The sequence below is a fragment of the Jatropha curcas genome, chromosome 5, assembly GCF_041381405.1.
Source record: "Jatropha curcas cultivar XTBG-Jc1 chromosome 5, XTBG_Jcur_1.0, whole genome shotgun sequence".
Taxonomy (NCBI): domain Eukaryota; kingdom Viridiplantae; phylum Streptophyta; class Magnoliopsida; order Malpighiales; family Euphorbiaceae; genus Jatropha; species Jatropha curcas.
Window position 1 is genome coordinate 23,557,227 of NC_143155.1, and position 14,744 is coordinate 23,571,970.

The window sequence follows — 14,744 nt, forward strand, 5'->3', positions numbered from 1 at the left end:
ACTAAAATGGGTCAATAGTGAAACAAGACCGATAAGAATAAAACTTTGGGCCCATACAAGTATATAAATCCAGCCCATTAGTATCGTTATTTTCGTTTCCGAGTATTACCCTTACTCTTTAGCTTAATTTTGAAGCACAAGATACGTGGCGTCGTATTGACGCATCCAAATGAGTCCCTACATAGACCGCGAAGTTTCGAAACTTGACTAGCGGTAGCTCTACAACTCTCCACTGTCTCTCTTCTCACGCCTACTACTGGTACGATTCTTCATTGCAGAATCTTCTAGTTTCACTGTTCATCTTGAATTATTGGTTTTATTAATCCTTTGATTCTTTATTTCTTTCTGTCTTTTTGTTTCTTTTTATTTGGCGTATTTGTGATTCGAGTTGACTTGATGATTCTTTGCTGGTTGTGAAGGACGAATTTATTTTATCTGCCAAAAATGCCGGAAGATTTTCATACTGAGCGCCCTTTGTTTGGTGGTGCTATTGTTAGCACCTTTCCTGTTAGATTTCAGGTTAGTCAATTGTTGCTATCGTTTATTTCGTTGTACTTTTTTCTAAAGGTTGTTAATTTGACCAAAGCGTACCGAAACTTGTAGGATGTGAGCAATGTTCGGCAAGTCCCTGATAATCAGGTTTGGTTATGTATAATTGTCGAGAATTAAATGAAATGACTTTTTTTATTTGTTTTTTAATTCTGGGTATTTGTTTTATTTTTTAATGTTATTGAACACTTGTTATTTATGGTTATGAAGGAGGTATTTGTGGACCCTGCACGTGATGAAAGCTTGATCTTCGAGCTTTTAGATTTTAAGCATGATGTTGCAGATAATGGAAGTGCCACCTGGTTTCTTCAGGACCTTGCTAATGAACAAGATGCAGAGGGTTGCACGGTATGTCCGTTGTGATTTTAGGCTTCTAGTTTGGCCACGTAATAAGTGTATCTGGTTGTCTTATATTTACATTAATATACATGAATAATGAAATTAGTGTGGTAGTTGACATTTGTTCATTGTCTTGTGAATAACTGTGTCACATTATTTTCAATCGCGCACCTTGTTAGGGGGAAATCCAAAGGTTTCTTTGAAAAAATTTATGTTTATAATGTGTAAGGATGGTGATTGTCTGGTAGACAACTTTCTTTTGACTGAATTGGGCACTTTTTGTTGTTTGTAAATTTAACCCTTTTTGTTTTCTGCTGTCTTACTTCAGCTGATTGAGCAGTCTGGAGTAGTTGAGGCCCCTAGTTTCCTTTACAGGAATGTTCCTGCAGTTGTTACCACTGCTGTTGGCCAAATGGTGCGTGTTCTATCTATTACATTTAGCAATTTTATCGCTTAGTGGCTCTAGCTTTTGCTGTTTTATGCTTTTTATACTGCTGTTGGCCACTGCTGGTTATGCTTTTTTCTCTAGTTATTTGTGTCATTCAAGTGGCTAGTGTCATATATCTCTTGCATTTTCCTTGATAGGTATTAAAGCCTAATGCTTTGTTAGTTGGTTTAGATTTGATCTAAAGAGAGGTCTTTGACTCTTTTCAAATGTCCCACCTTTTCATATTATGAGCATGAATCTAAGGTTGATTTAGTTTTATTAGGATAGCAGTATAATGTTTGTGGAGTTGAAAATTAATGTTATGTATAAAGAGACATGAGACATTTAAAGAAAAGTAATAGAGGGAACTTATTTGTATTAAATTATAAGCAATAAAGTAACTTGGGAAAAGGATGTGAAAATTTTGAACTGTGTGTATTCGCAATAGCAGAGCTGCTGAGGCAGCTTATATAAATTTTAGTCAAAAGTGCATTCAATTTTCTCTTCCAACATGATATAAGAGAGTAGCTTAGTCTGTTTTGAAATTGTCTGCTCTGCTTTAAATATAATGACTCCTGAGGATATGGTTTACTAATTAACTAAGGCACATTGTTGTATAAAACCTTAAGAAACTTGTTCTGCTGCTTGTCTTTCTTCACTCTAATATTTTAATCTGTTTCTTCTCATAGTCTGCATTTCTTCACATTATGACGTAAACAGGCGATTTCTAAGGGACGACAAGGAAGGGAAGCGCAAAATGTTGTTAGGGTAAATATGTTGGATGTTCTCTCCATTCTCCAATTTTTCAAAAATGTTGAGCATGATATTGATTTGTATATTTGCTGCAGGTTTATTTGGCCAATCTACGTCTTAAGGGAGTTACAACAGATGTGCTTATAACTGCATATGAACCCATCTTAATAAAGTAAGTGTAAAACAATGCAACAGAAGGAAAAAAAAATTCATATTTACAAGAGCATAATGTAGGAATTCCTTTAATATGAATTCTGGAGAAGTAAAAAATTCCGCCTATCTTGGATTTTGACCTAGTGATGAATTCTGCTGAGCCTGTCTGGAGCCCAATGCAAGGAGAAAGGCTGGATTAGGCTAACAGCTGCTATAAAATTGTCATATTTTTATGACATGAATGCTAGGAAACAAGAAAAGGGATTCGCACAGCCAACTTCAGATAGTCTGGGACCTTATTAGAATTTGGTTTTGTCTTAAGAGTGAAAGAGCCTCTATTTGTAGGATTTACTTTAGACATGTAGTTTCTTGCTTTGGAACTATTAGAGCTAACAACAGGAGATTTCAACTGTTAATTATCATTATAATTTTAGGCCATTGGAGGTCACGGGACGTAGAAGCACTTGAAAGTAAAAAGAATCCTTAATTTAGGCTTCATTTGTTACATATATGTATATAGTATTATAGCAAAAGGCAAAAAAAAGAGAACAGGTAGACCATAAGAGCTTATGTTATTAGTTCTATCTTAGATTCACACGTGACATGTGTGAAGATTTGAACCCAGGATACAACAATCTGATGCCTGCTTAATCACTTGGGTGAAAGCCCAGAGGTTTCTTTTATGAATGGTTCATGCATATTTCATCTGGTTGTGCACCAAAATAAAGAGATCATTTTTTGCACTTGCCTGTTTCTCTTACAGTGGGCTTCTGTTTTATTTTGTGATTGCAGTCCCCTAAGTGAAAGTGCAAGCACTGTTGGTGCGGGTTTAGCAGTTCCTGCAACACAATCTGGATTCCTGCCAATGTCCGAGGTATTTAAACTTGCTGTTTCTACCTTCAAAGTCAATGACTGGAACCTTTTTGGTAGTTCGGCTGCCTGAGTCTTGTGAAAGTTGCAACTACACAGAAACAAGTTCTGCGACCAAAGCAATGTGAAGGTGTAGTTTAGACGAGAGTTTTATTGTTTATTTTCATGTTTAAATTAACATTTAGACAATTCTGCACAAAGTAGCCCTTCTCCTTATTTGTTCTTGGTTTGTTGAATTAATTAATAGATAAACGCATATTTTGATTGCTCGCACGAGACTATCGTGACTAAATTGTATATTGACAACTGGTATGATTATTTGCTAGAAAAGACTGAAAGAGAGAGCTCTGGTTAACCACCACTATAACAAATTAGGGGAATGAAATGATACATGCAGAATCATCTCTCTTGACTGAGAAAATGCAGGGTATGCACACATGGGGAAAAGTTGATGTCGGTTTTGAATCCAAAGAAAATTTTGACCCTTATAAACGTGCTGCTTGAGAAGATTTAGCTCATTTTATCTAGTCCAGTTGCACTCTATATATATTAGTTCTATCTTTACGTGAAAAGAAAGAAAGTGCAGATGCCACTTTAGTAAAGAGAACTCCTCAAATCATTATCATGGAACTTGGTTGGGTAAGTAGAAAAGCAGACACTCAATCAATGTACTAACAATTATGAAGAAGTTGAGAAGCTGTTGCAGTGAAATCTTGACCAGGAAAGGTCATTATTTGACAAGACAATTTGATACTTATCGGTGAAAATTTGACAATTGTTATAAGCAGTTACATTAATTTTAAATCCCTTCATGCTTCATGTTTTTTAGCAGCTTAATTTTTAATAATGAGAATTTTACATCTTTGGTAAAAAATAATATAGAAGTGAGTGAAAGAAGTAAGAAGAGAGGTGATGTAGGTCAAATCATTTTGTTTCTGATGCTTCCTTATCTTTGTAATAATTTATCTTTTTGCTTGATTATCTGTTTAGTACTAGATGTCGGCGCAGTGATTTAGACAAACATCTTCCAAATCAAAAAAAGACATTTTCATTAGACTTATCAAATCAAATCTTCTCTCTCTCTCTCTCTCTCTAATGACACACATTAATGGAGACTGCTATCCAGTGGTTAAGTGTCCCTTTTGGCTGAGGCTGCTTCAATCATGGAGGTAACATTGATAGCAACTCTCTATGCCTTTGAAAGCTACATTCTGGCTACCACTTCTCATTTTTCTACTTTATAATCAACCCTTTTAATAATCAACCCTTTTAATAACACCTCAAATCATCATTAAGTTTTAAATCAAACTCCCTAGCCCATTTAAATTACCGATTAAAATTAAATGAAGGTAAGAGTTAGATTTTTATAAATAATTTCTAAGTTATTTGAATAGAGGTAAAATATAGAAAAGATGTAAAATAGAAGTGAAAATGTTTTGAGATTCTCAAAATCTCTTTCACCCTATTTTCACTCCATTTTGAAAGGAAAATAAATAATAAAATTTCACACTTTTATTTTACCTTTTCCTTTTTTCCAAACATAATATTGGTATTGCACTCGAGATAACTGTTTGTTTAATACTAAAAAATTTTTTTTTTAAAATCAAATTCATTTAAATGTTTATAAGCTTTTCACGTGCATTTTCATGGTTACATCGAGGATGGTATTTAGATAGTTATCTTTTTTTTTTTAAAATGAAAATATTACTTTGTAAATTATTTAACTCATGATTGAAAATATCTACTAGGATAGATAAATGACATTCCCCTCATCTTGCTTCATCAAATATAGAATCAGTCATCCCAACAATCGTATTAACCACTTGATTCACTATTTCTTTGATAAAGCTAATCCACGTAAACTCATTTTAGCAATAGCTAATCAAAAACTCTTCATATAAATTAAAAATGACCTAATACGCAGTCTACTTCCACTTTCTAACTACATGTTGCTATTAATTAAAGCATATTGAAAAGCACTAATGTTGAAAAACAAGTTTAATAGTCAATCGCGTGGTAAAGTAGTGGGTCCAATGTAATTCAAAGAGACACAATTAAAATTGTTTTCTCATATGTGATGGTGACTCTATTTGAAATGTTTGTGCCCAATTCACATTAAATATCATATACTAAAAATAATATATAATTAGTCAGAATTCACAAAGATTTCCAAAAAGTCCAAAATTTTAACATCAAGATTGATCTTATTAATTCCATGCATAACAAAATTTCAAAAGCAAACTACTAATCAAAACTTTTGATTGTAGATGCCTCCTAAGATAGGTTGTTGTGATTTGCCCAACATTAAAACATTAATTATTATAATTAACGAATAAAACCACATTACTTGGTCTCTGATGAACATCACCAACCTTATAATAAAAAAATGGAAAAATTACCAAAGCAAAAATGATTTACAGCAAAAAGCAACAATAAAAAGGACAGAAATAAAAATAATATAAATAATAGAGCATATGGGTCATGGCGGTCAATCCTAGCCCAGCCCAATTGAGACGAAGAAGACACATCATACTTCTAATATCATGAGTCCATAAAAGCAGGCAGTGGGCAAAAAGTCATGCATGATGTGACCCAACTTCCATTATTTATAGGCAAATTACATATCCATTCTAAATATTTTTACATTATACAAATTGCCCCTGTATTTGAAAAAATCTTATAGTGTTTTATAATACACATAAGGAGTTATCATATTTAAAATTATAAATTTCAACTCTAGTTAAATATTACAATATTATATTTCTTTATTTGAATATTTACTATGATGTGATGGTCAATTTTTATGATTGCAAGTTCAAAATATAACTACCAACAGTTTTTAGCTAATTAGATTTCGATTAGGTTAATAATTGATTCATTATACGAAATTTGTAGACTGTATGTCTATATGATTTTGATCAATCAAAATTTTTAAGTATATATATAAATATTATAAATTAGTTAAATTTGAATTTAATTATAGTTACTAACAAGGACTTAGATCAATGAAAATAGACTATAATTTCTAGGCAAATTATAAATAAAAAATAAAAATGTCATATTTCCCTTTTGTCAATAATCATTCAATTTTCTTCATTTGCATGATCAAGAAAAGGAAAAAGGATAAAGAAAGGCTGAAAATGTTTAGTAACACGTCAGCCCTAAGTTTTGGGAGGGAATCGTGGGAGCGTAGCGAATAAGAGATAAAGGTGATGTAAGCCCTAAGAGGAAGATTCCAACTGTCGAGTATGACGTGGCACTGTCAGCCAAACCACCAACTTGGCCAGAGAGAGTAGAGAAGGACATTCCATTACATGAGCTGGATTGTGGGTCCATTGCCTTCTTTTAGCTTAGTAAGTGCTTAACTATCACCAGATTTATTGGAGCTTTATGCTTAGTCTCTTTCCTATGTATGGTAGTAGCCAAAAATATCAAGTTTTTTTTTTCAAACAAATTAATAATTATTACTGAATTATTTGCAAAAAAAAAAAATTATTTTTATTTTTACAAATCAAATAATTTTGTCCTCACTTTAACGTATACATTGGTAAAAAATAACTGTAATATTACTCAATCAAATTTATTTATATAAAATTTTTAAATCTTTAATTTATTTTTTTTTAAATTGTCCAAATTCTTTTCTAAAGAGTCGAGATAAAATTAAACTTATTATCATGAAAGAGAGGTTCTAAAGATATATAAAAGGTATGAACATGACAAAAATATCAGCCGCCATGGAGGTCTATATTATCATAATATTTAATATTTAAATTCTAAAAGATAAATCACCGATCTTTGGACCGAGTATAATTAAGCTTAAGTACACATATATAGAGTACAGATCATAGAGGTCCATTTCTTTAATTTTTGTGACAAAGTCAAGATCTACAGACGAAGAATCAAGAATGTATAGAATTTCGTGGCAAAAAATTATGCCGACATAAATGTATATAGTCAATTCTTGATTTAAAGGTTTACCATGCAAAAATAAAGCAGCCCATTGCTGGAAGAAGACCTAGCTAGGTAGGTCAACTGGTGTCGGGTTACAGAAATTTATATATAAGATGAAGACACCGATAGATAGAGTACAAAAATTCTTTCATCAAATTAACCTAACTACTATATCCAAATTCTTAATTAATTAATTCATATGCTTCATTTTCTTTATATGGCGGTGCATTGGACACTAGCTATACGTCCTAAGTCTTGACTTTCTTGTCAACATTGTCTTTCAACCATATCATGATTTTATGATATATTATTCAGCAAAATGTTAATTTCTTTCCAATCAAATACGGTGTGATTTGATTTGGTTTTTCCAGGGGTGAGAAGTTTTGAATATCTTCGAAATGTTGAGCTTTTTCTGATGTATTTAACCAGATTTTTTTATTTTAGCATAATTGAATTACTTTTGGACGTACATGAAAAGTTTATTAGCTCGGATAAAATATATTAATAAAATTAAAATATTTATCTGCCGATAAAAGAAATGATATCTTAAATTAAAGAGATGTTTTGAATTTGAATTCTCTTTAAGATAAAAGCTATCCTTTATTATATAATTTATAATATTATTTCAGTTTATTAGATTGATATTTATAGATTACTTACTTGAATGTAGAAACTGAATTAGAAAAATAGGGATCAAATTATATATAAAGATGGTTTGGATTTGAAGTGCAACAAAATATTTTGAATGAAAAAGAAACAGTGATGCTGTTTTGTAATAATTGCATGGTCCAGATACCAAAAATCAAGGATTACTGCAACCAAATTAATTAAAGAAAAATATTGTATTTTTTATTTTGATTTTAATTTGTTAGGCGGTTTCAATATTGTAATTTGGAATTTTTTTTATCGTAAAAAAAAAGATGAATTTTATATAAATCGAGGTTTTTTTAAGTTATTTTACTTAACATTTTAGAATTAGATGGGTGTATTTAGAAATTAAATTTTTTCTGAATATAAATTAATAAAATAAACACTTATTGCTGATAAAAAAAAAATGCATGCATACATTATATACATTGCTTTTAGTGCAGGGTACGGAAAGTGATGTGATTGTATAGTCTTTCTTTCTTTCTTAAAATGGTGGAGTGATCCCATTTTGTTAATCTATAGGGTTGGTGCATGCCAACCTGTCATTCCTCATCTCATTCTTCCCTCATGACCCAATCCAATCATTAATTTCATGAATAGGAAAATAACATTTTAATACTTTAATTTACATGTTAGCCTTGAAACAGTGAGTCATGTCATTTTCACTCGGTAAGTAAGTTAGCTCTATCTATGTTTAATTCAGACAATTATCAATCAGTAAATTAAAAAAAAAAAAAAAGTTAAAAGAAATTGATTCGGACAATTGGTGGAAACAAAGGTGAAAATTTCTCCTAGGAAACTAATTTTAATACTGATTAATTAATTAAACTGATAAATATATATTTTTTTTTATCATGAGATGTCTTTGAGCATACTCAGCAAAATGTGCTTGCTTTAATTGGTGTTCTCATCTTTACGAAAATTGAAGTTGTTTATCACTTTAATTAATATATTGTTCATATTTTAAGATATCTCACTAATTAGATTACTATATCTTTATCTGAAAGCAGTTAGTTTTCTATTTTTTTCGTTTTTACTTTTTATTTTTTAGAAAAAAATGAACTTTGCAAAATATAAAGCATGATGCTGGCCTCAGAGGCTCAAACACAAGGACCACACACAGTGTATAGAAACCAGAAATATTGTGAAATTAGGATTTCTTAACCTGATTTTGGATATGTAATAAAACATAATTAGAATGGTTATTGAGGTAGTAAGTTTGAAGTGATGAAACCAGATTGAACTAAAATACATATAAATACTTTAGAAAATGACTTAAATCTGCAGCCCAGTAACGCCCAACATTCCGACAAATTTGTTTCTATGATTGGCCAATTTTTGGATGGTAAGCTATCTGCATCACCGCTATGGGTGCCGTGGCACGTGATTTTTCACGCAATCTTTTTTATTTCTTTCTTTCGTTATATATCCTTTTTTTTCAATGGATTGGATAAGATAAAAAAAAAAAAAAAAAAAAAAACATTTATCGGTCGACCCATCTTCAAATTTCAGATCAATAAATTCGATCAAACCTAACCCCTGTGGTACGTGTAGTCCTAAATATAGTACGTCACTGTGGCTATAGGACTATAAATATATATACATACTCAAAAATTAGGGTTTTTATATAAGAAGGGTTCCTTATTTTTAACCATTTTACATTTAGATAGAAAGAGAGCACCAAACAGCAGGTGTAGACTCCATTTTAAGAGATTTATATGGCAAAAAATTAATCATAATTATTATTATCTAGTCGCTGCAAATATATATATATATACTCTCTCTCTCTCTCTCTCTCTCTCTCTCTCATTATGTATATTTCCTTGTCAATGAAACTTCAACCAACTAACATGGAATAATTAATACAGGTGGTCCCTAGAGATTGATGATTCTGATTGACTGTGGATAGCCATGGCTTGCTAGATTTTTTCACACACATATATACAGTTAATTAATTATAGTTTAATTGTTTAATTACCCTTAATCTAGTAATTAATATATGTTATTTATGAAAAAAGAAAAGAAATGTGTCTATCTGATAGAAGAAACATGGTAACTGTCAGAGGTTCAATGATTAAATTATGGGTTCGATTCAATTTAATGTAATGAAGAATTGAAAAAAGTTGACGATAACCAAAAGGCTTACAGGTTTTCCCTACCCAAAATAATTCTGAATCCTGTTAGGATTGGACTACAACGTGATTGTGTCGTTGGATTTGGTGACATTTCCATGAGGACAGGACCTTGATATTATTGGTTTCATCTTTATACTTACTATTATTATTATTATTATTATTATTATTTGGAGAATTAATATAAAAATATTTGGAAAAGAAGGGGAAAAAAAAACATATCTATGAAGCTTTCATATTATTAATTGGAACAAAGAGATCGAGTTTCAGATTTCATCATTGTTAGGTATAAATAATGTTGGTTGTTTAACTTGTGTCCATCACTACTATATTTTGTTTGTTTCCTTCCAAGTTACACTTCAGCAGTCACCAGCCATGAATTAAAATTAAGGGGCTAAAAAAAGTTTCAAGAGTCAAGAAGATTGAAATTGAAAAAAATTATTATTTTGCAGGATAAAATAAAAAAAATTTAATATTTTATGGGTTTTTTTTTTTTTTAAAAAAAAATTGTTAGTGGGGATAGGGCCATCCCTAGACCCCCTAGTTCCATCACTGCACTTCTGGATGCAATGCACATAATCACATATTATCGGTCTTGATTGAATTTTGGAAAAATGTATAAATTGGTGTTTAAATTTATAAAGCTTTACTTGTTACACCCATGAACTTTTATTCGTCGACTTTAAGCCCTTAAAACTTTATTTTAGTAAAAATTAATTAGCCTTTCAACAAATTATGCAGATATTATAAAAATTTATCTAAAAATTTTAAACTCCAACATTTCCCAATTTTTTAAAACAAACAAAGATAGTCACCAATTGAAAATATTTGATAATAATAAAATAGCTCTCCTAACTGGCTTATAAAGAAAAATTATTAATAATAAAATAAGTTTTCTCAAAAAATAAAAAATAAAAAATAAAAAAGCTAATTAAATCTAAAAATAACCACATATTTTTTTTACTAATAAAAATACCTATTGACGGATTAGTAATGAAAAGTGTATGTTAATGGTTTTGTGAAAGAGTATATAATATCTCTAAGCCATGTAAAAAAAAAAAAATTCCTGTGGCAATATCATTTTTAATTATTTTCTTCAATCTTATTATTCAGTGATGGTTAAAAATTAAATAAAAAAGAATTAGTTCATAAAAAAAATCAGCTATCATTGAAAGAAATAACTACTTACTATCTCAACTATCATCAATATAATTACAACTCCCACATAATGAATAAGGTATATACATCCCCTTTGCATAATAGAAGGGAGGGAAATTGAGGGTTAGAGGTTGATATGCAAATGCTCCTCAATTCATTTATTTTCGAAGCCAAACGTCTTTAATTGTATTAAATAATTTAATTTAATAGGAGGATTTTAACATAATCGCTTTTCAATCCAGAATGTATTTAATTTTTATCTAATAATTAAATAGAGGATGATAGAGGAATACCCTTATAGCACCAAAATAAATGACCTTTCTTTAAAAATAGCAAATATCAAAATTGGGATTAAGTGGGGAAAATAACTGGAAAAAGAAAATGATTTAGAAAGAAAAGCAAAGGTGCATTAGTATTTAGCAACACGGTAAAGACTAAAGAGCAAAGCGAGAGAAGGAAGGGCACAATGATTGCTGGAATGGGATGGGACCCACCTCGATTATCTTTTCTTTAACAATTCTTTCTTTCAGTTTTTTTGACTTGGGATATTGGGCCCCTCCACTGTCTTTATGGATTGAATGATAAATAGCACCGCACGTGGAGTCTGAATCAAGCCACTGTCCATTCCAACCACAATAAAACCACGCACACACACACACACACACACACACACACCAAAAACCCCAAAATCCAAAATAATATAATAAAAGTAATTTCTTTTTCTCAAATAAAAACAACCTAACATATCCCCATTTTCCCAATCATTTTGGAGACTAAGATTAAAAATCCGAAAATAAAATTTAAAAAAAAATACTCTGTATGAAAAAGAATAAAATATATCTTTTTCCTTTAATTTTCCATTCTCCGGTCCAGCACCATCATCTCCATAATTCTCACTCATGGTATATGTTGCTTAAAGGTTGGCCTCTTTGAAGGCTCTGTGTTGGTCTCTTACCTTCTCAAAACAAAAATTCGAAATGCTACTCTATCACCAACAACTACCGCAAACAAATACACAACAGACCCACCAAAGTCAGTGAAAAACCCATCAAAATATGTACTACCTTACACCCAAAAGCTATCCAAAACTTATATAAAATTTTTTTATATAAATATATACATATATTTTCTTTTTTCAATTTTCTTTTTTTTTCTTTTTTAAATCTTACCCCCACATCACATGATCATGGAACCTGAAAATGGGATCCGCAACATCAGAACCAGTTTTCCTCTTCAATTACTAGATGAAAAGGATCAATCTATTTCTTCCTCCTCTAATCCTCCTCTTCCTCTTCCTCCTCCTCCTCCTCCGCCTAAAAAACCGCCTCCCAAACGCACCTCCACCAAAGACCGCCACACTAAAGTCGAAGGCCGTGGCCGCCGGATCCGTATGCCTGCCACTTGTGCTGCCCGTGTTTTCCAACTCACTCGTGAACTCGGCCACAAATCAGACGGCGAAACTATTGAATGGTTATTGCAACAAGCTGAACCTGCCGTCGTCGCTGCCACTGGTACTGGTACTATTCCCGCCAACTTTACTTCTCTTAATATTTCTCTTCGTAGCTCTGGCTCTTCCTTCTCCGCTTCTCACCATTTGAGAAACTCTTATTTTAACCCTAATTTGGCCGCTCATCAACACCTACGATCGAGAACCGACTGGGAAAGGAGCATAGCCGCCGTTGATGAATCACCACAACCGCCACAACAGAGAAGAATTCTGTTTCCGTCTGAGGATTCGCTAGGTTTTAGTTCTATTAATTCAAGCATTGAATTACTTAATAAACAAGAAGTGCGCGGCAGCGATACTACTACTTGTTTAGATGTATCTGATGGAGAAACTAGTTTAGGAAGAAAGAGAAGGCTGGAGCATGAATTGTTGTCGCAGAGTAGTCATCAGATGGGGAATTATCTGTTGCAATCCACTAGTGCCGGAACAATCCCGTCGACTCATAGTCCGATTCCGGCGACATTTTGGATGGTGACTAATCCTAATAGCAATAACAGTAACCAAGTGATAAGTGGTGATTCAATGGCGACCTTTCCACCTTTTACTGGTAGTAATAATAATATGTATAGAGGCTCTATGTCCAGTAGTTTGCATTTTATGAATTTTCCTGCCCCGATGGCTCTCTTGCCTGGACAACAATTGGGCGGCGCCAGCGGTGGTGTTGGTGGTATTGTTACGGATAGTCATTTAGGCGTACTTGCTGCACTGAATGCTTATAGGCCAATTATGGGCAGTGGTGACGCCTCGGAGTCTCCGGCGAGTGGGTCAAACCAACACCACGGAGGAGAGGAACATGAACCAAACTAGCTCTGAGTCAACATTTACCCAGATACATGAAGCTGCGAGTCTTGTGATTTGATCTAGAACTTTTCTCACTGTTTCTCATATATGTAAGTATATATACATGATGTGCATTTTGCAAGATAGGTTCAGGGTTTGATATTTGCTTTAAAATTGAGTTTTGAGTTTTAAGTAATTATTGAGTAGTAGTCGGTTTTGGTGTGATTAGTGAGGAGAAAAAAGTTTAGGGTTTGATTAATGAAGTAAGTAACTTGAATATTTGCCCGATGGCCCTCTTAAAGCTCTTTTTTTTTGTCCTTTTGGTATGGCAAATCTTTTCCTTTTCATGCAGGTTACATATGTATTCTATTCTGTAGGCATATATGTCCCTGCTTATTAGTTATTATACATATATAGGCATTCCTAACCCCCTCACATTCATATATATACATCACTCTTCTCAAAAACTTTAGTACTCTTTTATTACAGCTTTACAATGCTTGATTTTGAAATCTCCATCGCTATCTAGGACAGTTAAACATTATATCTTTTCTTATATTTTATGGCTTCCTTAAATCAAGCATTGTATTTCCTCTTTCATATGCATATGCATGCATGTTCAGATCATGTATATTAATCACATCTCATAATATTCAACGAACTGGCACTCGCATCCCAATTGGAAATCATTCAACCAGTAATATAGTAAGAGATAATTGAAGGTGAAGAAGAAGAAGATCAATTGGAAACCATTAGATGACAATTAAGGAACTCCTAATGTTAATTAGTTAAGAAAATCTAGGTTAGGATTGAAGTAGACCTGCAGTTCTGGATTCCAATTATTAATTATGGAATCACCTAGTTCTACCTTCAAGATATCTGTATATATATTATATATGTTTATAAAGTATAACTATAAACCCTAACCGGCCATTACATAACATTATCCTGATTTTATGATCAAGCTGTGATGTCTCATATATATGTTATCTGGTAGTTCAGTACCTGCCATGCATGAATGGTTAAGTATTTGTCTCGTAAGATTGAAGATCAGGGTATAAACCCTAATCAAGATAATCCCTTCCCCTTGAGATTTTTCTTTATAGTAAAAAAAGAATCGCACACCGCTGTATATATATATGCACACATTAATGGCGAGCTATAAATAATATAAGAGAGGTTGCGGTTGGATATGGAGCAGAATGTATGTGGGGCTAGCAAGGTCAGGATTTAAATTCAAGTTTCATGAGAATGGTATGGCCAAGAACTTATTAATGCTTTAGTTTCTATTTGGAGATGATAAACAGAATTATATATATTCCTGTCAAGCTGGCCTGATGCTGCTAATGTTACTACATTAGTTTAAAGGAAATTTTGTACATTTCACAGAGTTGTAAATGCTAATGTTAATACTATATTTATGCTCTTTAATTTAATTTGGTATCTAAGATTGCAATTAATTTTTGGTCTAGGATTG

General features: G+C 32.1%; 2 protein-coding genes across 3 annotated transcripts; both read left to right on the forward strand.

Moving 5' to 3' along the window:
* The first annotated feature begins 113 nt into the window (after window positions 1-113).
* LOC105630422 (ran guanine nucleotide release factor, putative (Mog1/PsbP/DUF1795-like photosystem II reaction center PsbP family protein)) lies at window positions 114-3,364 on the forward strand. Of its 2 annotated transcripts, XM_012212232.4 has the most exons (8): window positions 114-259; window positions 420-519; window positions 604-639; window positions 760-897; window positions 1,217-1,303; window positions 2,036-2,083; window positions 2,164-2,240; window positions 3,014-3,364. In XM_012212232.4, exons 2-8 carry the CDS (start codon window positions 445-447, stop codon window positions 3,162-3,164), a joined length of 612 nt encoding a protein of 203 aa, XP_012067622.1. In that variant the 5' UTR covers window positions 114-259; window positions 420-444; the 3' UTR covers window positions 3,165-3,364. The 2 variants fall into 2 exon arrangements, with proteins under 2 accessions (XP_012067622.1, XP_020533610.1); XM_020677951.3 differs by lacking the exon at window positions 114-259 and having other exon boundaries at window positions 267-519.
* An 8,479-nt stretch (window positions 3,365-11,843) lies between these two features.
* Window positions 11,844-13,584, forward strand: TCP15 (TCP family transcription factor). Its single transcript, XM_012212230.4, has one exon. The coding sequence runs from the start codon at window positions 12,161-12,163 to the stop codon at window positions 13,292-13,294; it is 1,134 nt and encodes a 377-aa protein (XP_012067620.1). The 5' UTR covers window positions 11,844-12,160; the 3' UTR covers window positions 13,295-13,584.
* The last annotated feature ends 1,160 nt before the right edge of the window (window positions 13,585-14,744 follow it).